This window comes from Spermophilus citellus, assembly GCF_964194105.1.
Source record: "Spermophilus citellus genome assembly, chromosome: 2".
Classification (NCBI taxonomy): domain Eukaryota; kingdom Metazoa; phylum Chordata; class Mammalia; order Rodentia; family Sciuridae; genus Spermophilus; species Spermophilus citellus.
Genome location: NC_138183.1, coordinates 64875492 through 64900788, shown reverse-complemented (window position 1 = coordinate 64900788; position 25297 = coordinate 64875492). Strand labels below are relative to the sequence as shown.

General features: G+C 31.7%; 1 protein-coding gene across 4 annotated transcripts in view; it reads right to left on the bottom strand.

Annotated features, from left to right (window-relative positions):
- BRD10 (bromodomain containing 10) overlaps positions 1 to 25297 on the bottom strand; it is a 90235-nt gene that overhangs the window by 18355 nt on the left and 46583 nt on the right. For 3 of the 4 annotated variants that reach the window (XM_081282048.1, XM_081282046.1, XM_081282049.1), the window contains 2 exons: positions 15623 to 15702; positions 6885 to 6974 (listed from right to left, as the gene is read on the bottom strand). In XM_081282048.1, coding sequence (XP_081138174.1) covers positions 6885 to 6974; positions 15623 to 15702 — 170 coding nt within the window. The remainder of the gene's footprint in view (positions 1 to 6884; positions 6975 to 15622; positions 15703 to 25297) is intronic. The other variant, XM_081282047.1, reaches the window with a different exon arrangement.

Genomic DNA, 25297 nt, shown 5'->3' with positions numbered 1-25297 from the left:
GGTTGCAGTTGTAGCTCAGCGGTAGAGCGCTTGCCTAGCATATGTAAGGTACTGGGTTTGAACCTTAGTACCACATAAAAATAAATAAATAAAATAAATATATTGTGTCCATCTACAACTAAAATTTTTTTAAAAAATATTAAATAAAACAATTTTAAAATGGTTAGCAATTACTACAACCATATTTACAAACAAAGCCATTAAATAAAGTCAATCAGGGTTTATTGAGGACTCTGATTGTACTTAAGTTTCTTACACTGCAGTAAAATAGATTTTGTACTGTTTAAAAAATGTTGATTTGATACCTAACTACATAAAAATGGAATATATAAGCCAGATGTGGTGCCTGTAATACCAGTGGCTCAGAGGCTGAGGCAGGAGGATCACAAATTCAAAGCCAACCTCAGCAATTTAGCAAGGCCCTAAGCAACTTAGTGAGACCTTGTCTCAAAAATAAACAAATAACAAAAATAAAAAGCACTGATGATGTGGCTCAGTGGTTAAGTACCCTGGGTTCAATCCTGATATTAAAAAAAAAAGGAATATATAATGGAAAGGGAAAAATCTCATAATCCTTCATCATAATAGAGCTAAAATTTTCTTTTTTTATGCGATAGAAAATAAAATTAATGTTTGATAATTTCTTTGACTTCTATCAGGCTTTTTGTATATGCAACAGTATTCTACATGTTGAGTCCATATAAATTCATGCAATTAAGTAAACTTTAACATGATTTGACAATAGTTTTCTATTTACCTGTGTATCATTCCTCACTATATTTTAAGTTTTTAACTATACTGTATTTTTAAAAATGAATGAAGAAAATACATATACAACCATATTATTTATAACTATGAATCCTCTACTAAGGAAGCTAAAAGGTAAAGAGTGAACATATTTGTCATAAATTATAATGAGTTGAAGACAGCTAAGACTGAGTGGAAGCTAAGGTTAAGAATCCTTCTTAAGGGTTGGGGTTGTGGCTCAGAGATAGAGTGCTCACCTACCATGTGTGAGGCACTGGGTTCGATCCTCAGCACCACATAAAAATAAAGATATTGTGTCAATCTATAACTAAAAAATAAATATTAAAAAATATATACTATCTCATGGAATCATGAAGAGTAAATAATGATACTGACATTTGAAAGTTTCATAAAATACAAATCTAAGTTAGAAGTACACGATGTAATCCCATTAGAGGATGTGGTATTATTTCACTGATTGTCACTAACTTTAAACACATCAGCTTGTTATCTCCCCATAATAAGTTGACAGCAGCATAGAGAATTAAAGAACAGGGTACTCAGCAAATACAGGATTATACTACAGTATTATAACCTTAGTACAACTGACATTTGGGGCCAGATGATACTCTGTTGTGGTAGAATGTCATATACATTGTAGGATCATTAAAATGTAAGATATTCAACAGTATCACTACCCTTTATCCATTAAAGGCCAATACAATCTCTTCAACTGTGACCCAGAACTGTCTTTAGACATTGCCAAAAGTCTCCTAATGAGGGGAAGGGGAAAGATAATCCCTAATTGATAACTACTGGCTTATACAGAACTCTTGTGACCCAAAAACAGGTAGGTGCCATCATTTCTCATCTAATCTTCTGACTTCTCTAATATTTACTATATTATGAATTTAAATTATTTTAGAAATATTAACTTTATTCATTCAAAATTCCTTAATAATTTTTTTTTAAAGAGAGAGTGAAAGAGGAGAGAGAGAGAGACAGAGAGAATTTTTTTTTTTAATATTTATTATTTTTTAGTTCTCGGCGGACACAACATCTTTGTTTGTATGTGGTGCTGAGGATCCAACCCGGGCCGCACGCATGCCAGGCAAGCGCGCTACCGCTTGAGCCACATCCCCAGCCCAAAATTCCTTAATAATTTTAACACACCTTTTTACATACTATAATCATCAGGCACATATTATTTTGTATGTTCTTAAAATACAACATTTCACAAATATTTTCTTGTAGTAACAATGTCCCACCAATATTTCATTTTACTAGTATATGATATACCACTTTATCAATATTATAGTTTGGTTAATCATTTGCCTACTACTGGACATATGAGCTATTTCCAAATTTCCACTATTAAAGGTAGTTTGTTAAATACACCATTGTGTATATCACTTCTGGGGGCAGGAGAGGAGAAATTCAAAGAATAGAATTAGATTCCAAGTATTATCCCCGTATCAAAAAGCAAAGGCAGTTTTATGGCTTTTCTAACATATTGATAATAAAATCTAGTAATAATTGTAATTTGCCTTTAAATACTGTTCAAAGTTGAGGTACTTGAATGTTAAAAGATGTGTTAGAAAAGATATGGTCTTATATTTAAAATCTTAATTTTTCCATATTGATAAGACTTTGATTATCATTATATGATCTAGGCATGGCTTCTTCTTTTATAAATAACATCTTTTTGTTGCCAAATTTTAACTTTTCCTTATAACCAATCTCTACATGAATCCTTCCTTACTGTAAGATTGAAACCTTTTGAAAATCTAAACTATGATGTAAAGCAGATAAGATGAAAAACTAACTCACATGAATGCTTGACAAATCTTCCAATTTTCACTATCTATAGAGAAATAATGTGTAACAAATTTCAAATACAATAACATCAGGTAAATTTATCAATACCTTAATTTTCTATTTTTCTAGAAAACAAAAAATTTCCTAGATTGGAAAGGATATTTTTCCAAGTGATTAAGCAAAATACAAATTTGACTTCAATTAAAACAAAAAATGAAGAGCTGGTTTTATAGCTCCGTGGTAGAGCGCTTACCTCACATGCATGAGGCCCTGGGTTCAATCCTTAGCACCAAATAAAAATAAACAAATAAAAATAAATATACTGTGTCCAATAACAACTAAAAAAATATTAAAGAAAAAGCAAAAAATGTGATTTCTCCTTTAGATTTCTAAAGACTCTTATGATCTAAATAATGATGAGAAAAATTAAAGGACTCTGTCAAAATATTTTAATTTACCTCAACCAGAGGCTTCACTTTAAACCAATCTCAGGTAGATAATTAAGTTAGCACTTCAGGATCCAAAGAATGTTGAGTCACTTCTGAATTAAGTGATGTGATCAAATGAACTGAGTAAGCTCAAGCAAAATTAAAGCATTTTTCTCTTTACATGATTAACCATAAAGGGAATTACCTGTCTTGCAAGAATGAGTAAACAATCTAGATTTTAAAAAACTGTACATCTTCCATTACAAAGCCTCTTAGAGGTTAAAAAAGAAGTTTAAAAGGTTTTTAATATTAACATAATAAAACTGTTTTAAAATATGAAGTCTGTTACTGAAAAAAAAAAATAACTTTTTAAATGGAATGTTGACCCAGTAGAGAAAACAGCACCAAGAATGAGTAAACAATCTAGATTTTAAAAAACTGTACATCTTCCATTACAAAGCCTCTTAGAGGTTAAAAAAGAAGTTTAAAAGGTTTTTAATATTAACATAATAAAACTGTTTTAAAATATGAAGTCTGTTACTGAAAAAAAAAATGATAACTTTTTAAATGGAATGTTGACCCAGTAGAGAAAACAGCACCATTCTTCCTTGTTGTTTTGGAAAGAAAAACTATCTTGAAAGGCTCTGCAGAAAATAAGCTCTCTGAAGCAGCTAGTTGTTTATATGAATCTGTATTAAATTCTCTATCATGTGTACTTTCTATCTTTAGTAACAACATATAAAACCAAAATTTATATGGAATATATATTCTTTGTTATTGGTGCTATTATTATAGATATGAACAATGATAATGAATAACAGAATTGCTTGTGCTTTAAATACTATTTTAGTTTTGACATTGATATCCTCTAATGAAGAGCAATATTAATAGTTTATTTGGCAATAGTATACGAAGTCCACAAGACAAGCAATCAGTCATAACAACTATTGCTATCACTGAGTTCATATATTTCATTATTAAGAAAATCCCTTAGGGGATTTTCTGTGAGTCCAATTCTAACAAGTATGGTTACCTGCTTTTTAAATCCACAATGCATCAGCTAGAGCAAATATATGTACGCACACAAGAGATGACAACTGACAGACAATCTGGCAATGAAGAAAGACAGAACAAAAGCCAAAAATGGAGAAGACATACAAAATCCTTTAAAATCCACAGGATAAAAGTCTTTTGGTGAATGTTTAATTAAAGCTACTGAAATCAATAAATTTCTTTTCCTTTTCTTTCTTCTTCTTCTTTTTGTACTGGAGATTGAACCTAGATGTGCTTTACCATTAAGCTATATCCCTAAACCTTGTAATTTTTAAATTCTGAGATGGGGTCTTGCTAAGCTGCCCAGGCTGCCCTTGAATTTGTGATCCTCCTGCCTCAGCCTCCCCAGTAGCTGGGATTATAGGCAATTGCCACAGAGCCCTGCTAATACCAATAAAGTTTTTAGAATAACAACACACTTATTGATATGAAGATGACCCTTTAGTCATCAAAAAGGCTTATATTGTCTTCAATATAGTACAAGTAATCAAAGAAGTTAAGTGATTAAAATAAAGATTTTAGTATTAAAAGTTTAAGTTTTATCTAGAAAATTCAGTTAAGTGGAATACCTTATTTCCAAATGATGCCAAACAAACTGGTAATAAATATTAACATAAACATTCAATAAAGTCAATTTGTGCAACTAACTCAATTAGATTCTGTAAAATAGGAAATACTACTGAGATGTAAACTTTTATAGTCTTATTTGCTTTATGGTATGTGACCATTTTATTGTTTGAAATAATATGTTCATGTAAATAATCTTTTAGGAAGTTTATATCATAGGGAAACAGCTCACATGTTGGTAATCTCAATAAAATTATCCCTGCTAAGTATAGTTCCAAGAATTTCTACTTCTTGAAGGATGGAAAACATCCTTTATTGAAAATATGAGGGACCATGAATAAATTGTTTAGAGACCCAAAATCCAATCAATTACTTGATATGTAATCTAAAATTTTCTGATAAACATGCCTTCAAGGACTACAGTGTCAAATGTTTGTAGTTTATTTCCTCTTATTTTTCTTGTACTTGATTCTGTGAAGGAAGGCAACATGCTTGTACTTCACCAATAAAATGAGGTGGATGGTTTTACCGAAAAACCCTAGGATGTTTTCAAGTCTTTTTCTCTTCTAAACATGCTGTAAGTAAGTCAAGTATGCTTAAAACTATGCAATAAAAACAAATAAACTATAATGTGGGGACAAATTAAAGTTATGTTTAACTGTAGCATAAGAAATTTAGCAAATTTATTTAATAGAATTCTGTTAAGTTATGAATTATGGAAAACTAAAAACAAGTAACTTCTACAAAAACAATGAATTATATGGATTTTAAAAAGAGACTATTTTTTTCTACCTCAGAAAATAATGAGTCTTTTATGAATATAAAACATTAAATACATTAAAAATTACTCTGGGGCTGGGGATGTGGCTCAAGCGGTAGCGCGCTTGCCTGGCATGCGTGCGGCCGGGGTTCGATCCTCAGCACCACATACAAACAACGATGTTGTATCCGCCGAGAAATGGAAAATAAATATTAAAAAATTCTCTCTCTCTCTCAGTCTCTCTCTTTCTTTAAAAAAATTACTCTGGCTGCAGAGAAAATATTCTCATATTTTTTTTGAGAAATATATCACAGCAGTAAATTTTAATGAAATAGTCTTCCATATCAAGAGATTTTCCAGATACCTAATATATGAAAATACAGGGGTCTAAACCATCTTTAATGGAAATTTTATGTAGTATATAGTTTTTCTCATTCTCAGTATACTGAACACAGTCTTCTTGCTAATTTATGAGTATTATTATGAATATTATTTTACCTCTTAAAGTAATATTCTCAGAAGTATCCCATGAGAGACTTCTGAAATGCTTAAGGTTCTTTCACTCTAGTACTGAATAACCTCAAGAGGTTGTACTTTTGTGGCATTTCAGCCTCCTGCCTCAGACTAACAATATGGCTTTCCTATTAGCATGTAAAGTGATTACTACAAATCTACTGATATCATACTTGTTGAATCATTAACCATATTTTATACATATTTACATTAACAGATTCTAAACAAAGACACAGAGTGGTTTCATGACATTCCTAAGACACAGAGGCTTTTTTTTAATGATGATTAATTTTCTTCAATGTTTAAAACCTTCCCATTTATTTATTGGATGTGTTTCAAATTTATGACATAATCTAAATGTAAATGCCAGTTAAATAGGTGTTATTCATTTAAAAATAACAAAATTGAGTGTTTTACCAAGTTGGGAAAATAAACATAATGCCCTTATATTATAGTCTCTGAATATCAATAAAATATCAGAAAGGGAAAGTAAAGATTAATTATTTAGAATATGTAGTGAAAGTTAATTTTAAAAATCTTTCAGCTGATAAAGGCTCTTTAAAAAAGTCATACTGTTAAGAATCAAAACTATCTGGGGCCCAATTAAACAATTTACATCTATTTTCATGTTACATTTAATTAAAAGTTTGTTACTAATGCAATAAACTTCCATTAAAAGCATATAATTGTTAATTTGCAAGATAAGCATTATCTAAAACCACTACCAGTCAGAAAACAATCAGTATATTGGGAATTATCTAAATCTACACCTGGTATAAACCAGGCAAACAAATTAATTTACTTGCCCCAGCACCATTTTTGTGTATTAAAAATAAAAACTAGACCACAGGAGAAATAAAAGAAATAATGTTTCTATCTTTCATTTCAAATTTTCAATGTAATCCAGGAGAACAAAATTTTTAAAAGGCTTTAGAAAAAAGGCAGGAATAAATTTTAATGCTGACAATAATAGACAGAACTTTTGGATTAACACCTACCGATTTTTTTCTACTGTTTTCCAGATCTTTGAGTTCATTCTCGATTTTTGTGATTAATTCCCTGAGTTCATCAAGATTAGTGCAAATAAGCTAAAATAAAACACAAAAACACAGCTTGATAACACATAATATAAAACACCCAAAATGTGGTAACAGAAGTTGTTTTAACACACACTGAATTCACAAAATTATTTTTCTCTGCAATAGTGAAAGCTCTGCAGTTTATATTTTTAAGAGATATTAACTTATTATGATGTAGGAACTTCAGTTTAATATAAAATAAGCTGAAATCTCAACAATGGTGATCTCACCCCACATCCCCACCTCTTAGGTTGCTTTATAATCCAGGTACTTTCTAAACATTATTAACTTTCAGCCCAGAATGACAAAGATCTGGAAACTCACCCTACATTTCACAGGTTACTGAACCTCCTTTCAGAAGTACTTCATCAGGCAGTCTCCGGGTAGGTGACTAAATGAACCCCTGGAGAACTGTCATTATACACTTACTTTGGCTTGCTAACTATATAATTTGACAAACTTTAGTTATTGCTGTTGGGAATACCAAAGAAGGGTTACAACTACATGTAATATATTCTAAGGCGTGAACAAAATTAAGTACATATTCTTAATATGAGCTTAGTAGTTTTTAATAAAACCCCTCTCACAGCTTCTATTTCCTTTCATAATTGTGTGGCTCATTTTATTTTACCTTGATAACTTTGGCAAATAGCCAAAATAATTGGTTCTTAGTTACTAACAACTGAACTAGCTGGGTTTAATTACTGAAGTTTTATATAGAGAAGTTTCAGCAACAGTAATAAAAATATTAGTTAACTACATATTTTAGTTCTTGTAAAATTAGAATGAGTTTGTCCACTCAGTTCAATATATTTAAATTTTCCTACAGCGATTTAAGCCATTTGAAAGCATCTGATGTGAAAAACAAATAGAATACCTCTGAAACAAAACTGCAACCACAGAGAGGAAAAATTTCAGATTAAAGAAAGCCTTGTTGCAACGTTTATATTGTGTAATAATTTAAAATTCTGTACTAATAAATTGTTAATTTCACCATTAACTTGTTACATCCATTAATTTCTATGGAAGGGCATTGTTTTCCTAAAAGGCATACTTTTATTAGAGAAACAAACAAACAAACAAACAAAACAACAAATGCAAAAGCAGATTACAAGTTAATTCTTATTGGCTACTGAATGACAGAAATAGGAGTTGGGAAGCTCCTTAAATTTCCTTTATTATTTATTAGGTTAAAGCATACAAAATTGCTGATATAGTTTTGATCTTAAAAATGGCTACATAGTTCAACCTAATAGATTAAGAAAAACTGTCACAGATATGATTATAACTAGTATTAATAATTACTTATTAGAAATATCTATACAACTTCAAACTCACAAACTTGACAAAGTAGGGAAAATATGTACTTAAGTAATACAAATAAAAAAATTTCAGGATTGGGGTTGAAGCTCAGTGGTAGAGCACTAGCCTAGTACACATGAAGCTCTGGGTTTAATCCCCTCCCCCCCCCCAACACACAAACAAAAACAAAAAACAAAACTCAAAACAGGAAAACAAACAGTCCTCCCCAAAGAAAATTAAACATAGTAATGTAATAGGAAAATAAAGCTGATATTTATTAGAACATTCCAATTTGCCAAATCTGGTTGTGGAAGAAATGTTGATGGTCAAGCAGTGGACTGGCCAATTAAGTAAGTGCCTCTAGAACTAGATAATGTCTTCAGCTTCTATTATATCCATAAAACTATAGAAAAATGTTGGCCCTACAGCAGGCTTTTAGTAATTAATTACTCAGTGAGGACTAAACTTCTTGTAGTATAATCTTCCATTATGACACTATGTCAAATTTGTCCCAGACCTGCAGATGGCTCTCTTTCCCCTGAACTTGCTATATTGGTTGATATCATAGCACAAATTTCTCACTTGCACATAGAATGCTCAGAGAATTTTTTGCTTAGATCTTCACTGCATCACTATACAAAGAGTAAAGGTTTCGTTTACATGTAGCTTGTAGAAACTTACAGGAACAACAGACGTACACTCATATAAGTAAACACATCCTAAAAAAATGTTAAGACCTTTTACTTATCAATTAATCATGAAAACAACAAATATTTATATTCCATCAAAGGAATAGACAGCACTGTTCTAAGGCCAAACCGTGAATGACTTCCAGATCTCAACAGCTATATAACACTTTCAAGAAGCTTACGGAGTTAGTAAGTTGTACTGAATCAGTGCTTCTCAAACTTCAACATGTATAGAACTACACTGGGATCTCATTAAAACACCATTTTGACTTAGTAGGTCTCAAGTGAGACCTTCTGTTCTGCAAAAGTAACAAGTTCCTAGGTATAGTCTGTAGATCACACTTTTGTGTAGTAAGGTACTAAATGATTATGAGTTATAAATCAGTATGGCTACTGAAACATTTTGGTACTATGAAGCTAATGAACATAAAAAGTTGAAAGATTAATTTCCAAATATGGGATGGCATATTAAGTGCATGATAGTAGGACAAATATTAAAATAAGTGTCATGACTCTTTTTGAGGGTCAAAATATTTTTAACAATATTTCTTTGAAGCTATATTAACATTTACATAACAATTTATATATCTGTATTGTTATATTTGCTGTTTATATAGCAATTTATGTTTATATGCTAATATGTACATTCTTTCTATAAATACATTTAAGATATACCTAATATGCAATATATAGAATCAGGTAGAAAATTCTTCTATAAGAACATAATTAATTTGACTTATGCCAATTCTATGTCATATGCAACTCTATTTCCTTTTTACAAAGTAAAGAATGTATGTGGACTTTAAACTCAACATAATTTGGAATGGTATTTTTAAAACAGAATCAATTCAATAAGTTCACCTCAATAAGGAGAACAGATGCATTTTTGGAACAAAGCAAAACACTTTATTAATACCTCCTCATTAGCTAGAATTTGAAAAACATATTTGAGGTACAGGACCTCCAGGGACAAAAAAGAAAGGCTCCAGCTCAGATTACAGTCAAGTCACATTGCCAACAATGATGAGAGGAGGGTTTTCAATCATACTGCAGAGTTACAGATACCCTGATACCCCAGACGAATCTAGGTTAAAAAGCTATATCTCCAATTCACATCACAATGACACACTAGTAGAGGAAACCATAGAACTCAAAAGACTAATCCTTCTATTATATTCTTTCAGGGTTTTTTTTTCTTTGTTTTTTTTTTTTTTTTTTTTTGGTAGTAGTCAGGGAGAGTGGGGATTGAACCCAGGGGCACTTAACCACTGAGCCACATCACTAGCCCTTTTTTATATTTTATTTAGAGACAAGGTTTCACTGAGTTGCTTAGGGCCTCACTAAATTGCTGAGGCCAACTTTGATCCTCCTGCCTCAGCCTCCAGAGCCACAGGGATTTACAGGCATGTGTCACCGTACCTGGCTCTTTCAGGTTTTTTCCTAAATGAAACAAAATAAACACAAATTCCTAACAAAAATTGAATATGTATTATAGTTTTATGCCTCTCCTCCCCTATCACTATAATGGCAATCAAATGCACACCAAGATTACATCTCAGAAAAAATGTGTAATAAATAATTCCTTAATTTATTGCTTAAGTTACTTAAATTCTGCCCTTCAGGTAGAAATTCAATATGTTTAAAAGGTATTTATAAGGTAGCATACAAAATACAAACAACATGGTAGATTTTATTTAAAAGCAAAGCCAAGGGAAAATTATGTAAAGTAAAATTATATCCAAACAAAAGAATCACATTTGTTTCCATTCTTATTATTTATTATAAAATGGTAAACACTAAATGTATAAAATTTATATTGTATTCAAATTAAAATTATGTTAATATCTGTTAAAACTAAATGGAAGGAGACCCTCATTGTTATACAAAATTACATATAAAAGAATGTGAGGGGAAAGGGAAAAAAAAACAGAGAGAAATGAATTACAGTAGATGGGGTAGAGAGAGAAGATAGGAGGGGAGGGGGGATAGGAAAGGCAGCAGAATACAACAGACACTAGTATGGCAGTATGTATAAATGTGGATGTGTAACCAATGTGATCCTACAATCTGTACATGTGGTAAAAATGGGAGTTCATAACCCACTTGACTCAAATGTATGAAATATGATATGTCAAGAGCATTGTAATGTTTTGAGCAACCAATAAAAAAATAATAATAAATAAATAAATAAAAACTATCCAGACAAGCTAGGGCATGGTGGTGTACACCTGTAATCTCAGTGACTTGGGAGGCTGAGGTATGAGGATGGCAAGTTTGTGGCCAGCCTGGGGAACTTAAAAAGACTGTTTCAAAAAGGTGGGAGGGGAGTGGGCAAGGGGACCAAAGCTATAGGAAAAGCACCTCTGGGTTCAATTCCCAGTACCAAACCGAAAAAAAACAAATAAAAAACCAAAACAACAACAAACAAAAACCAAACCAATGAACAAAAACAAAACAAAACAAAAACTATGCAAACAGGAGAATATTTCTTAAGATCACCATACCAGCAACAACGAGTACATCAAAACCTGCAAATAAGGATATCATTGTGGCATGAAACTTGTTAACAAACAAGTTAACAAAACACTTTTTACTACCACATAATTAAAAATTGATGTTTTGGGCTGAATATGTAGCTCAGTTCAATACCCAGCACACAAACAAAAGCTGATGTTTTTTTCAATGCACTGTATTTTAAAAATTGGAAGCTTATTGGGGCTTGATACACTGTTTCAAAAATACTTTCTATGACACTAAGTTTCAAAAATACTTTCTATGACATTTTGTAATAATTACATACAAAAGAATTCATACTAGATTTTTCAAATACTAAACAGACTGATTACAAGAAAAGAATTTTGGGGTAAAAACAAATTTATTAGGAAAACTGACATTTAAATTTCAGTGTAATGGTCTTATGTTAGAAACTGTTAACAAATACATAATATAGTCAATGTAACAAAATCATTCTCTGTTAATTTGCTATAAAAACCCAATTTATCATAATACTGAAGTAAGGATAAGCATAAGTTTTTACTATGTGGTCAAATATATTATTTGGTTTTTAAAAATTGTTTAAATTAATCTTAAAGACCAAAACTTAGATTTAATTCAAGGTCGTTAGCTGGAAAAAGTGCTAGGGTCAATAACAGATGTTCTTAAGCCAATTCTTAATTGATTTTCCAACTTGTAATACAACATTTTTCATCAGAAGCATCTAGCATGCTTATTTGAAAAAATAAATAATAAGAATAGCTAAAATAGTAAACTATATAATTTAATCTTCACAACAATACTATGAAGGTATTATACCCCTCTGTACAGATGAGGAATTGGAATCACAGAGGTTAACTAACTTATTCAAGGTTTGAGTCAGTAGGTACACTGTAGAGCTGGCATTCAAACTTGAATAGCCTAGTTCAAGAATCAATGTGTTTAACCACATGCAGATTACTGGTACCCATCAGTTTCTGGAGGATAGAAAAACAGGAATTTCAAACATGAATTCTTCCTAAAGCAAATAAGGAGGCAAGTTTGATTTTTAGCTTTTAAAAAGCCAACAAAAACACTTTCAAAATGAGGTCAAAACAGGTTTCACTTATTTTGAGGAGTGGTGGTGGTGGTGGTTGTACTGGGATTTAACCCAGGGTCTTGCACATGCTAGGCAAGCAACAATACTACTAAGCTACATCCCCAGCCTTTTTTTTTTTTTTTTTGAGACAGGGTCTTGCTAAGTAGCCCAAGCTAACCTTTTACTTATGATCCTTCTCCCTCAGCCCTCCCAATAGACAAGATTACAGATGGACTGACCTCAGCCACGTTTCACTTTTGTAATAGTATTTAAAAATAAACTTCACAATTTCATCCCTTGTGTCTAATTATATTTTCTGCCAATTCAAAGAAGACCAGTCTTTGGCAAATAGGTCGAATTTTCAAAAGGGATTTAATATTTAATATTCACCAACAGTTTCATTATTTTCAGCAATAAGCTGAATATATTTTAGATAACAGGGGCTATACACTGGTAGAAAGCTCACTTAGTATATGCAAAGCCATGGGTTTCATCCCCAACACCAGAATGGAAAAAAAAAAATTAGACGATGGAAAATATGAAGAAAATGTTAAATATTTCTGTATTTTTATATTTAATACTAGAAACAAGATATTTAAAATAACTCAGCTAAATAAGTCATTTGTATAATCTGAGGTTTTGAATATCATATTACTAGAGCTTTTGAGAAGGCAATAAATTCACTTCTTTATTGATAATAACTGATATTCTAACATGAAGACAAAATATTTTTTTTTGTTATTGTTTTTGGTACCAGGGATTGAACTCAGGGGCACTCCACCACTGAGTCACATCCTCACCCCTATTTTGTATTTTATTTAGAGACAGGGTCTCACTAAGTTACTTAGTGCCTTGCTTTTGCTGAGGCTGGCTTTGAACTCATATCCTCCTGCCTCAGCCTCCTGAGATGCTGGGATTACAGGCGTGTACTACCATACCCAGCGTAGAAGGACAAAAGTTTTGTAATCTGCAAAGTTTACTATGACTAATGCCATCTCCTATTCATGTGTTTATTTGAAGCAACTGACCTGTTCCTATAGGAGACAGTTACCAAATTTTCTTAATGAGTAATACCATGGCATTTATACTGTAAATTTGGCATAAGATATCTTGTTCTCATGAGACTATTCCCCACCTCAGCTTGCCAGCCAGCCAGCCAGCCAGCCAGCCAGTCTGCCAGTCAAATACACATACCTTCCCCAGCTACCTGCCAAGCCTTAAGAACCAGGAAGAGGACTTTATTTATTTTGAACAGCTCAATCTAGAAAAAACTTGTACTTTTGACCTTAAGTTTCTGAGAATAATAAGTAGAAGAACAATAACTAAAAGTATCACTTAAAAGAATGGTTTTCAAACATTTTTTGTCTATGACCTATAATCAAATAAAATACATTTTATAATGCATGTCACTGTGCACACATACATAACTAAAACCAAAGTTTCATAAAACAATATAACTATATGTATGTACATTACTTACATGTGACACACTTACTAAGCATGATACACTGATAATATCTTTTCTATTTTAATTTTGTTAGATTAAAAGATAAAGTGTGGTCATGCAATCCACTGAACTGATTTCATGCATCACTAAAAAATGCCATTTGAAATAAAAAAAAATATTGCCTATGCAATCTATGTCACTTACTAAATGTAAAAACATCTACACACCAACATACAAATGGAGAAAATAAAAATGGGCCAGCAGTGTCCTAAGACCTATATTTCTAGGATTAATACTTTGGGGAATTGAGAAAAACATGAATGGGAGAAACAGCAAAGGCTAGCATGACATAAGTGCAAGCATAATGATACAGTATGAGAGCATTAAGTGTTATAGGCAATTGATCATAGAAAGGATTCTAAGTAAACAATAAAATCATATTTTTAATTGAATAGGCTGGGAACCAAGGTTATATATAAGATTCTGTAGAAATATTTGTAATTCATTCAAACATTAAAAATACTATATTCATTAAAGTCATTAAAATAGTTTATTCTAAAATACTGAGATTAAAAACATGCCTAGGGCTGGAGATGTAGTTCAGTGGTAGAGAACTTGCCTAGCATGAGTGAGTTCAATTCTCAGTACCACAAAAAATCAAAAAAATTTGAAAAATTGGAAAAAAGTTATTTTAACTGTTTATTTAAAAATATTTGATCTTTACCAGTTAGCAACTTCCCCCAAATAGGATTTTTTAAAAAATCCGAGAATAGATGTGTCCACATTTTCTGAATATATATAACTGATAAACTCATATAATATTATCAATATTTTCATAGTTATTGCTTTTTTATTTTTATTTCTTATTGGTTTGAGACCCACAAATTCATCTCAACATTTGGTAATAAGTATGAACTTATAAAACTTTGGGAAATGGATTAGGCAGACTACAACAAAGAAAGTCATTTGTTGAAAAGAACACGTTTTCTATAAAACAGAAAATATAAGCATATGTAACTAAAGTAAGATTCTTTGCTTATCCCTAATACCAGCTACAAACAAAAACTCTTCACATATTCATATGGCAGTACATATGATCACTATTTTGTAGAAAAGACCATTTCATTTAACCTTTACTCAATATTCTTTCTGAAGCTCATATACAGCTAAGAATTAAAACATCTGTGTTTCAAGTTTATAAATAGACTATTCCATACTGCCCAAAGAAATGAGAATGGATTATCTAGGCAATATTATCATGTAGAAATTATGATTTGTTCTTGACTTTCATTTTCATATCTGCTTAATACATACATAGACAAAAAATACTTGTATGCACACATACAAATATATACACATATTTCCATTAAACTACTTCTATGAAACGCAGTATAAGTTAACATATTAAAAAACAGGTTTTTTTTTTTTTTTTACTATCAAGAAACAAAAAGAGGTAAAAAGTTATGATACACTAGCAGATTAAATCTTGGTTACGTATCTGTACTTGCAAAGAAAAAAACATTGTCAGAAATACTCATTAAAAGTATGTTACAATTTCTTGAAATTCAGCCAGTCTCTCAAGGAAAATATAAACACTGACACACAAAAAATTAAACCAAAAAATTTGAGACAAAGTTAAAAAATTTACCTGAAATTCTGGTACAGTAGGTGACTTTGTGACAGTTTTCCTCTTCTTTGTGATTGCTTTTTTAGATATGGATTTTTTTCCTTTCAAGATTAAAAGAGAAAAGCTTCATAATGCTGTTTACAGCACTTCATTAACAAAAACCAAATTACATAGAGCCTTGAAAGTTAAATTATAACTAACAGATGGCTGCTAGTGAGTCAAATAAAAATGATGAATCAAACAAGCCCAGCAAAAGCAAACATTAAACTATAACTACCTGTAACAGACACATTAACAAATGCTGTCCTGTTTATATAAGAACCAATTATTACTATTCCCAATGTGTTATATAAGTATCAGAATTTATTGCAATAAGATTAGGAAAAAAAGCCACAGTATTACTATTCAGTTACTAACTACATTCACAACTTAAAATGAGATGACATTCGGGGAAAAAACCTTACCTTTAATAATGACTTCTGCACTCAGGAACTTGCAATAAGAACTATATCTGAAGATTATGGTCTCTAGACAACCTAATGTGAAAATCTCCTCAGTAGCTTAAGAAACAAAGGTTTTTCTATTCCTTTAAGCTTTGCATTCACCTAATGGGCTTCCCTTGGCAGTATTCAATCCACAGTTTAAAAAGAAGGTAAATATCTCCCTTTAAAGTATACCTAGTAATTTGTGCAATCAGAAATCATTGGGAAAAATAAATGTCATATTCTTAAAGAAACCCAATTTGTAGCACACATTTAAAGTCTGTTTCTTTGCATTTAACTTAACAAAAAAGGATACACACAGAAAACTTTTTTGGGTATGTTTTTCCACATTTGCAATTAGCAAAGATCAATTAATAAATTGCTGTTAATTATTCAACAATGCTAGATATAGTATACTATAATTTATGGATACAATTAGAAATTATAAAATGAAGGCCTTGTCCTCCAAGAGTTTATAATCTAACAAGGGCAAAAAAATTAAGTGATACTTCTATGTTAATTTTGGCTCATAATCATTTGTAGGCAAAAAACATAAGAGTTATTTTTTCAAAAGGGAAAAGGAGTAAACAGAGTAAATTTGCTGTACATAATTTTAAAGTTTCTTATTTTCCTAAATAGATACAATCTTAGATGAGAGATTCAGTTTTTATTGCAACATTTTATTCAAGATAATTGATAAAACTCCAGTAAACAATATAATTGCACTATTTTCTGTATTCCTTTTTAATCATATCACAGAACCATAATTTAAATAATTTCCAATTTTTGATTCAAAATGTATGTATCTGCTGAGATTCACAAATTTAAATTTTACTGTCTTGTTTTAATAAGTATTAACTTGCTGTCATTTGACATTTGCTTTTATTTAAAATAAAGTAATCTAACATATATTTCTTTCCTCATCACTATTATTTGCTCTGTGCTTACACTGTACCTATAATAAAACTAAACTTGTATGAAAATAGGTGAATGGATGGGTTGCTTAAAAGAGCAATACTTGGGGAGAAGTAATTAAATTCTTGGTATCTCTATGAAAAAGCTATCTCAAGGGAATTTGTGAATCTGAATGTCAGGATGCCTTTTCTGTATACATCATCTTTATTTATCATTTTAAAAAATTATGGTAAAAGATTTAATGAACTTGCTGACCTAAGCCTAGTAAAACTTAATCAAAATAGCAATTTGAAGGAAAGGAATTCTTCAGTGTAGCCCCTCTGACCTGCAGTACAGCTCTAATTACCTTTAAAAAATTATTTGATTCTGTATTTGTTTGTAAGTAAAAGTCATGCTTGATAGTCCCATGAATTTCTTATTGTTGTCACATAGGTACTAAATTCTCAGTTCATTCTATCAGCCACTCTATTTCAGTAGGATCAGAAGCTGAAGCAGTTGCTAGTTATTTCAATTCACCACTAAAGCATTAGGATGCTTCAAAACTATTAAGTTACTGGAGGCAGTATTCTATAATTATGCAGTGGTTTTAAGATTGAGTTGTGGAACTAAATTACATGGGTTTGAATATTTGCTATAACCACCTACTGGCTGCATGACCTTGAGCAAGCTGCTTTATTTCTTTGTGCAGTGTTATTATCTGCAGAACAGGAATAATTTTACCTAATCTGTGACAATTAAACGAGTTACAACATGCAAAGAGCTTAGAATATTGCTACTCATACGGCAAATGATCAATAAGTTATTGTTTCTGTTTTAGCTTTAGTGAGAAGAATCTAAGCAGAAAATCTTTAACTTTTCAATTCTTTTTCTTACTCCTTTATTGTAGTTCTTGCTCATATGTCCTCTGTGCTATTACTCTACTTTTTACACAAATTAATGACTGTAACATTTAATCATAGAATATTAAAACTATTTAAATGTTTGTCTTCCTTACTATGTTGTGAGTTACTGGTGATAGAAATCATATTATTCAATTTGTATATGGCCCACAATAAATTCTGAGAAGTGATTCTTAAATACAAGAATACCACTTTTTATCAGAAATTTTGCCTGTCTGGGGATAGGAAAAAAAAAGATAATTATTCACAATTCTTTTCATCTATCTTCCCATTTAATAGTGAGGACAACATTTATCAATGACTTTAAACAATTTACACTATTTACCAGTATTTTACAACATGACCTAGCACTGGTTGTAGGAAGACTAATATTTTTTGAGAGTCAACTATGTGTCAGATACTTACTAAAGTGATTTATATAAATTATCTCATTTAATTCTCAAAGCAACCCAAGGTAGGTGAGGCACCCTATTGTAGTATGGGACAACCAAAGATTAATTAATGTTCTCAAGTGTCACACAGTAAGTATGAACCACAGCCAGAAATTCTAACTCCAAAGTCCAAGCTCCTTTCATTATATAATTCTACTTCACAAAAATCCTAGTTACCATTTCCTGACCAATTCAATTCCTACCACATACTAGGCTCCATACATGCAAGATTCTATGCATTTGCTAATCTAATTAATCTTTATAACAATATAGCAAAACAGGTATTGTATTGTCTCTTTTTTCATGGATAAAGAAACCAACTATAAACAAAAAAAGAAATTAATGAAGGACTTGTAGTTAATATGCAGTGAAACATATACTTGGATCTAGATCTGTCTTCACTTCAAAGCTGTGCTTTTTGATGGTAAAATACTATATTCAAACTGCTTCTGACTGACTTCAGAGTTTTCCTTTTGACTAGGGATAGAAGAGCTGAATATTCATTGTACTTAATACCTTAAGTCTGTATCCTCAATAAAACCCCAATAATTTGAATTCAAATTTTCCTACATTTTAAAATAAAAAACAGTGTTTACTTTTTATTAAATATTATTTTTGAAATGAAGCATGTAATATTACAAAATCACACAATCTTTATTTGGTAATATGTTTTTGTTTCAGGATAAGACATACACTAGGCAAGTTACATACTGCCCCCCAGTGGGCTTTCAATCCCCTACAATTTTTTTGATCATACCCTGGGTCTTGTATTCCCACAGCCCTAAGTCACCTGGTCTTTTAAAATCTAATATAATTCTCAGACCTAGGATTGTGCTGGAATCAGAGATCAGTTTAAAACATACAAGAACTTCAAGAATGGTATGAGGTATGAAGTTTTAGTCTCACACCATTCTTAAGCTTAAAACATAAATGTGCAAAAATTGTCAACTTGTGCTTGGAAAATGCATAAAACTTATTAATAAACCTTAATAATAAAACTTAGTAATTAATATTACAAAAGTATATCTAAGAAAGCTTTATAAACACTACTCTTAGAACAGAAAAAAATGGTGCTTGAGAGAAATCATGGATAAAAATATATTTTATACTATAACTGAGGCACAAAACCTTAGTCCTCTAAAATCTAGAAATATGTCTCATATTATAGATATGAAGGTACTTATCATCTTCATTTCAACTTCTCTTTCCTCACTTTCTTATTTTTCATTTTTATTCCTAGACTCTACATGGTTTCCGTTGTCTGTCTTCACTCTTTAGCCTCTGGGGCTACTCAAAGACTTCTACCATTTCAATGCCTTCCTAGATTTAGCTTTCAGTGTTTTAAAATTATCCCAACACAGTCACTACTTGCTCAGTGTCTTTATTTTAGAAATATTAATAAGCAAGTAGTTTAAAAAGACATTAGTTTCTGTTAAAAGTAAAAACCCCAAGGACATTTGTATTATTAAATAGTGAATCTGAGAAGTTCCAGAGATGTGAAGCCATAGAACTGGAGTTTATAATTGACCCTATTTACTAACATGCATGCCTTTAGCTAATATTTATATTTTGCAGAAGTTTCTGAAATGTACTGTTTCTAATCTATTTGATCTCAATAAAACAGCTGATTTTCCCCTCTGTTATTCTTGCCTATGAGCAAATTTTTCATCATACTGGTAATTCTTCAACCTTATCACATAATACAGTAACTCCTTAACACCCCATTTTCCCGGTTAACTTAAATATTGAATCAGATGCCAAATTCTGCTACTTGTTTTAATATCTATTAAAATGGAATTTTCTTCTGTCAATGTGATAAAATAGCCATATTACTTATATGGATTTAAAAGTCATCATTCTTTATCTGGATTTAAATTTCTTCTTCTTCATTATCTTCTATCTCTTCATTCAAGCCCTGTCAGCCTCTTTTCATACTTTTTCATGGCATCTTCATTATCTTGTGAGATCTTTTTTCCTAATCCTGCCATTTATTAGCTGTGTAAGCTTGGACAAATAAATAAATCTCTGTACCTCAACTTTTTTTTTTTTTAAAGAGAGAGAATTTTTAATATTTATTTTTTAGTTCTCGGCAGACACAACATCTTTGTTGGTATGTGGTGCTGAGGATCGAACCCGGGCCGCACGCATGCCAGGCGAGCGCGCTACTGCTTGAGCCACATCCCCAGCCCTGTACCTCAACTTTTAAAATCTATAAAATGGGAATATAATAGCATTTACTTTTTGGAGTTTTTTGAAGGCACTATTTTTTTTTTTAAGAGGCAGAATGGCAGAAGAGCAGAATGAAGCTGCCAGCTTTATTTTTATTAATAGGTTATATTAGGTCATTGGCATCTATAGTACATTATTGTTCATGTGTCATTAGGCAGATTACAGAGTTAGCAACATTATGCAGCTTATTCCTCAGTTACATACTATAGTTGCAATATGCAAAGTTAGGAGCTTTGTGTAGCTCTCAAGAAAGTACATTGTTTAAAATTACTGCTATGTGGACAGGTTCAGGCACAGTGGAGCTTGGTGAAATATTGTGGTTGTCTAACAAGAGTTTCTTTATTCTTAAGAGCTGTGTGCCTGAGATCATGGTTGAGGCTGATAAGACTCTAGCATAGAGCCTCCTCATGCAGGGCATTACTATAGCCGCTAGGCACCCTGTGTCTTTGCACAGAAGTTTTCCTAGCAGCCAGGCATTATGGGTCTTTCCACAGAAACTTCCTAGCCACCAAGCATACCATAGTCATAAAGCTATTAGAGACCCCAATCCCAATCCCTTACAATATATATCTGCATTTTTAATTAGTGAGGTCATTTTTGAAGATCTGACATAATCATTCTTTCATACACTGTGTTTTTCTAAAAGTATTCAGCATGGGAGAAATAATAGAGGAGAATGTGAAGGAGAGAAGCCAAAGCAACTTGCTAACATGTCCTGTTGTTCAACTGAAATAATAAAAACAGCACAAAAAGTTGTCTTTTCAAAATATCTCTAAAAATAGGAGCAGTGATATCCAGAATGATTAATTTATGTTTATATATGTGAGGAATTTTTAGTTCATTAGCTTTTTACTCATTTTACAAGATTTTCTCTAATAAGTATATATCAGTTTTTCTTTTTTTTATTGTTGGTTGTTCAAAACATTACATAGTTCTTGACATATCATATTTCACGTTATGATTCAAGTGGGTTATGAACTCCCATTTTTACCCCGTATACAGATTGCAGAATCACATCAGTTACACTTCCATTGATTTACATATTGCCATACTAGTGTCTGTTGTATTCTGCTGCCTTTCCTATCCTCTACTATCCCCCCTCCCCTCCCCTCCCCTCTTCTCTCTCTACCCCCTCTACTGTAATTCATTTCTCCCCCTTGTATTATTTTTCCCTTTCCCCTCACTTCCTCTTGTATGTAATTTTGTATAACCATGAGGGTCTCCTTCCATTTCCATGCAATTTCCCTTCCCTCTCGCTTTCCCTCCCACCTCTCATCCCTGTTTAATGTTAATCTTCTTCTCATGCTCTTCTTCCCTACTCTGTTCTTAGTTATTCTCCTTATATCAAAGAAGACATTTGGCATTTGTTTTTTAGGGATTGGCTGGCTTCACTTAGCATAATCTGCTCTAATGCCATCCATTTCCCTCCAAATTCTATGATTTTGTCGTTTTTTAATGCAGAGTAATACTCCATTGTGTATAGATGCCACATTTTTTTTTTATCCATTCATCTATTGAAGGGCATCTAGGTTGGTTCCACAGTCTTGCTATTGTGAATTGTGCTGCTATGAACATCGATGTAGCAGTGTCCCTGTAGCATGCTCTTTTTAGGTCTTTAGGGAATAGACCGAGAAGGGGAATAGCTGGGTCAAATGGTGGTTCCATTCCCAGCTTTGAAGGCACTATTATATAAGGCTTATGGTGCTTGGTACACAGTGAGCATTATATTAGTTTTTTTGGGGGAACAGAAGGATTTGAATAATAAAAGGCCACAGAATATAGCCAACTCTTTCACTCATATCTTGGAATCTCCAGTTGGTACTCAAAAAGTTTTCCTCCATGAAGATAACCATAGTTAGGTTCTAAAGTGCTATCAATATAGAATACTACAAACTTTTCACACATATGGACCTGGAAATAATCAAATATAAATAGCATTGTTTTCTCATTCATTTTCTATTAAGTAGCTCACTGCTTTTTATACATCTGATGTATCTTATTTCTTTTTTTTTTGGGGGGGGGGGTACCGGGGAATGAACTCAGGCATTTGACCACTGAGCCACATCCCCAGCCCTCTTTTGTATTTTATTTAGACAGGGTCCCACTGAGTTGCTTAGCATCTCTCTATTGCTGAGGCAGGCTTTGAACTAGTCACCCTCCTGTCTCAGCCTTCCAAGCTGCTGGGATTACTGGTGTGTGCCACCATGCCCAGCTCTTTTTTTTCAATATATATATTTTTAATTGTAGATGGACACAATACCTTTATTTTCTCTCTTTCCTTATTTTTATGTGGTGCTGAGTATTGATCCCAGTGCCTTCTTGTTCTTTTTTAAAAACATGCTAGGCAAGTGCTCTACCACTGAGCTATAACCCCAGCCCCCTGATATATATTATTAGTTCAAACTCCTGTAGGCTCTTGATTAAATTATTTAAAATAGCACCACATGCATAGACGTATATCCCCCAAATGGCATACTCTCATTACTCAAACAACTTCTAAAACCTCAACTTTTCCATGAAAAATTTTTATTGTGCTAATTGTTTCAGTTACACCTTGCTTAATTATACCAATGCTTTTGCTTGCTGTTCATCTTTTTATCTACTGAATTCCTATTACTCTTCAAAGTACTTTATTCTCTGTAAAATCTCCCCAGACTATCACAGTATACATTAATTTTTCTTCTACTTGATCTTTTACTATGCTGTCTTTACCTATATTTAACAATTATTAAATTGAGAAGGCTATTTACCATTTTGAACCTTAGTTTAAGTTTCTTAAACTCTAAGAGAATAAGACCATTGTCTTACCTACTTTAACCAATTTAGAGGCACTATTATAAAATCATTTGGTTGAAAATAATGACTATTTGAGAGGGGAAAAATGTTCCAAAACAAACTTATTGAAGATGAATAACTTAAAATATCATAAACCTTTTATCATTGTGAATCCATTTTTAATCATATTTGTCTATTTTTTCAGGTTTTATACAAAGTCTCCAAATTTAAAAATTTCAAATTAATTTTAGCCAACTTTACCTGCTCTATGCAGTCTATGAAAATATATTATTGAAATGACCAAAATATCCACTAATGACATTGGTTCAATGAACTACAAAATATAAACAGAATCCTATGCAGTCATTTAAAATGATGCTGCAAAGATCTATTTGTTGCACAAAATTGCTTATGATATACTGTTATGTGGGAACAAAGCAGGCTGAAAAATAGCATTTTACTCAAAATGCTATTTGAAAAAGATATAAAGACACATAAAAAAGGGCTAACCTTATCTGTACAAACCATATTATATGTGTTCATTTATTTAATAGATTCCTACACAATTGTGCTAAGTGCTAGGGATGCAAAGCCAGATATAATCCTTCTGTCCTCAAGAATGTTATAGAGGACCCCAAATCATCAAAGTACCTAGAAATAAATGCAACAACAGTAAATTAAATGAAGGAGAACTGCCTGGTGCTATTAAGTACACACAAAAGGGAAAATTTAAATAGGAAGATAATGGGAGATTTCCTTAAGGAAGTGTTAAAAAAAATGAGTATTTAAGGAAAGGGCTATTCTTGCTTGTCTCTGTGATCTATAAAGAAAATGTAATGCTTTTATAATAAGAAAATATAAAACCAAAGAATCTGAACTTTTTTCTTTTAACTTTGGGCTTTTTTCTTTTCTTTTCCCTTTTTTGTTCTTTTGTTTAAAGAACAAATTTTTCAGGAATTTTTAATTTGTAAATAAGTTACCAAGAAAAAATTTCTAATTACCAGATTGCATTTTTCTTGTTCTTTTTAAAAAATATTTTTATTAGTTATTGATGGACCTTTATTTATTTGTTTGTTTATATGCAGTGCTGAGAATCGAACCCAGATCCTCCCACTTGTTAGGCAAGCGCTCTACCACTGGGCCCCAGCCCCAGCCCCTGTATTTTTCTTGTCCTAATGCACTGAATAAATCATATAAGAGACAGCAGGAGATGATGGACATTATATTATTTCCAGTGATCTCTATTTATTTTATAATGCTTCCAACAGAAAAAGGCCTAAATGACTAAAGATCAATTCAAAATTTAAAAAGCAGAAGAAAACTCTAATTCTGAAAAATAGATTAAAATGCTTAAAAGTTGCAAAACTGAGACTACATTTTCAACTAATCTGTTTCTGTACCTTTTATTAAAAAGCATCTCCCAACACTCTAGGGCATCTTACTAAATTAGAGATAACCTCCAAAAATCAAAGCCTATAGTAATCAGCATATTATGGACCAGATTAATCACATGTAGAGGTTAGTCCACTCTAAGCGCAAATTCATAAATCAATCATGGATAACACAGTTTATCCCAAAGTATATTCTACAGAATACATGGGCTTTTGGTAATTATTACCTGAAAAAAGCTCTGTGTTAAAATAAACTTGAAAAAAATACAAGGTTAAATAAAACTGAACAGTTTTAAGATTTTGTTCAGAACCCTTAATGGTTCAATATCACTTAACCACAATTCTCAAGTCCATAAAGTTCTGAAATCTAAAATCCTAAAAGTAATTTATATAGCAACAAAATCTTCCCTGACTTGTTATGAGGTTTCTCAATAATATTCATTTCATGTAGTCTATTTATATTTTGTGTGTATGTATGGTACTAGGGATTGAATCCAGGGGTGCTCTACTACTGAGCTACATCCTCCATTCTTTTTATTTTTATTTTGAGACAGGGTCTCATTAAATTGCAGAG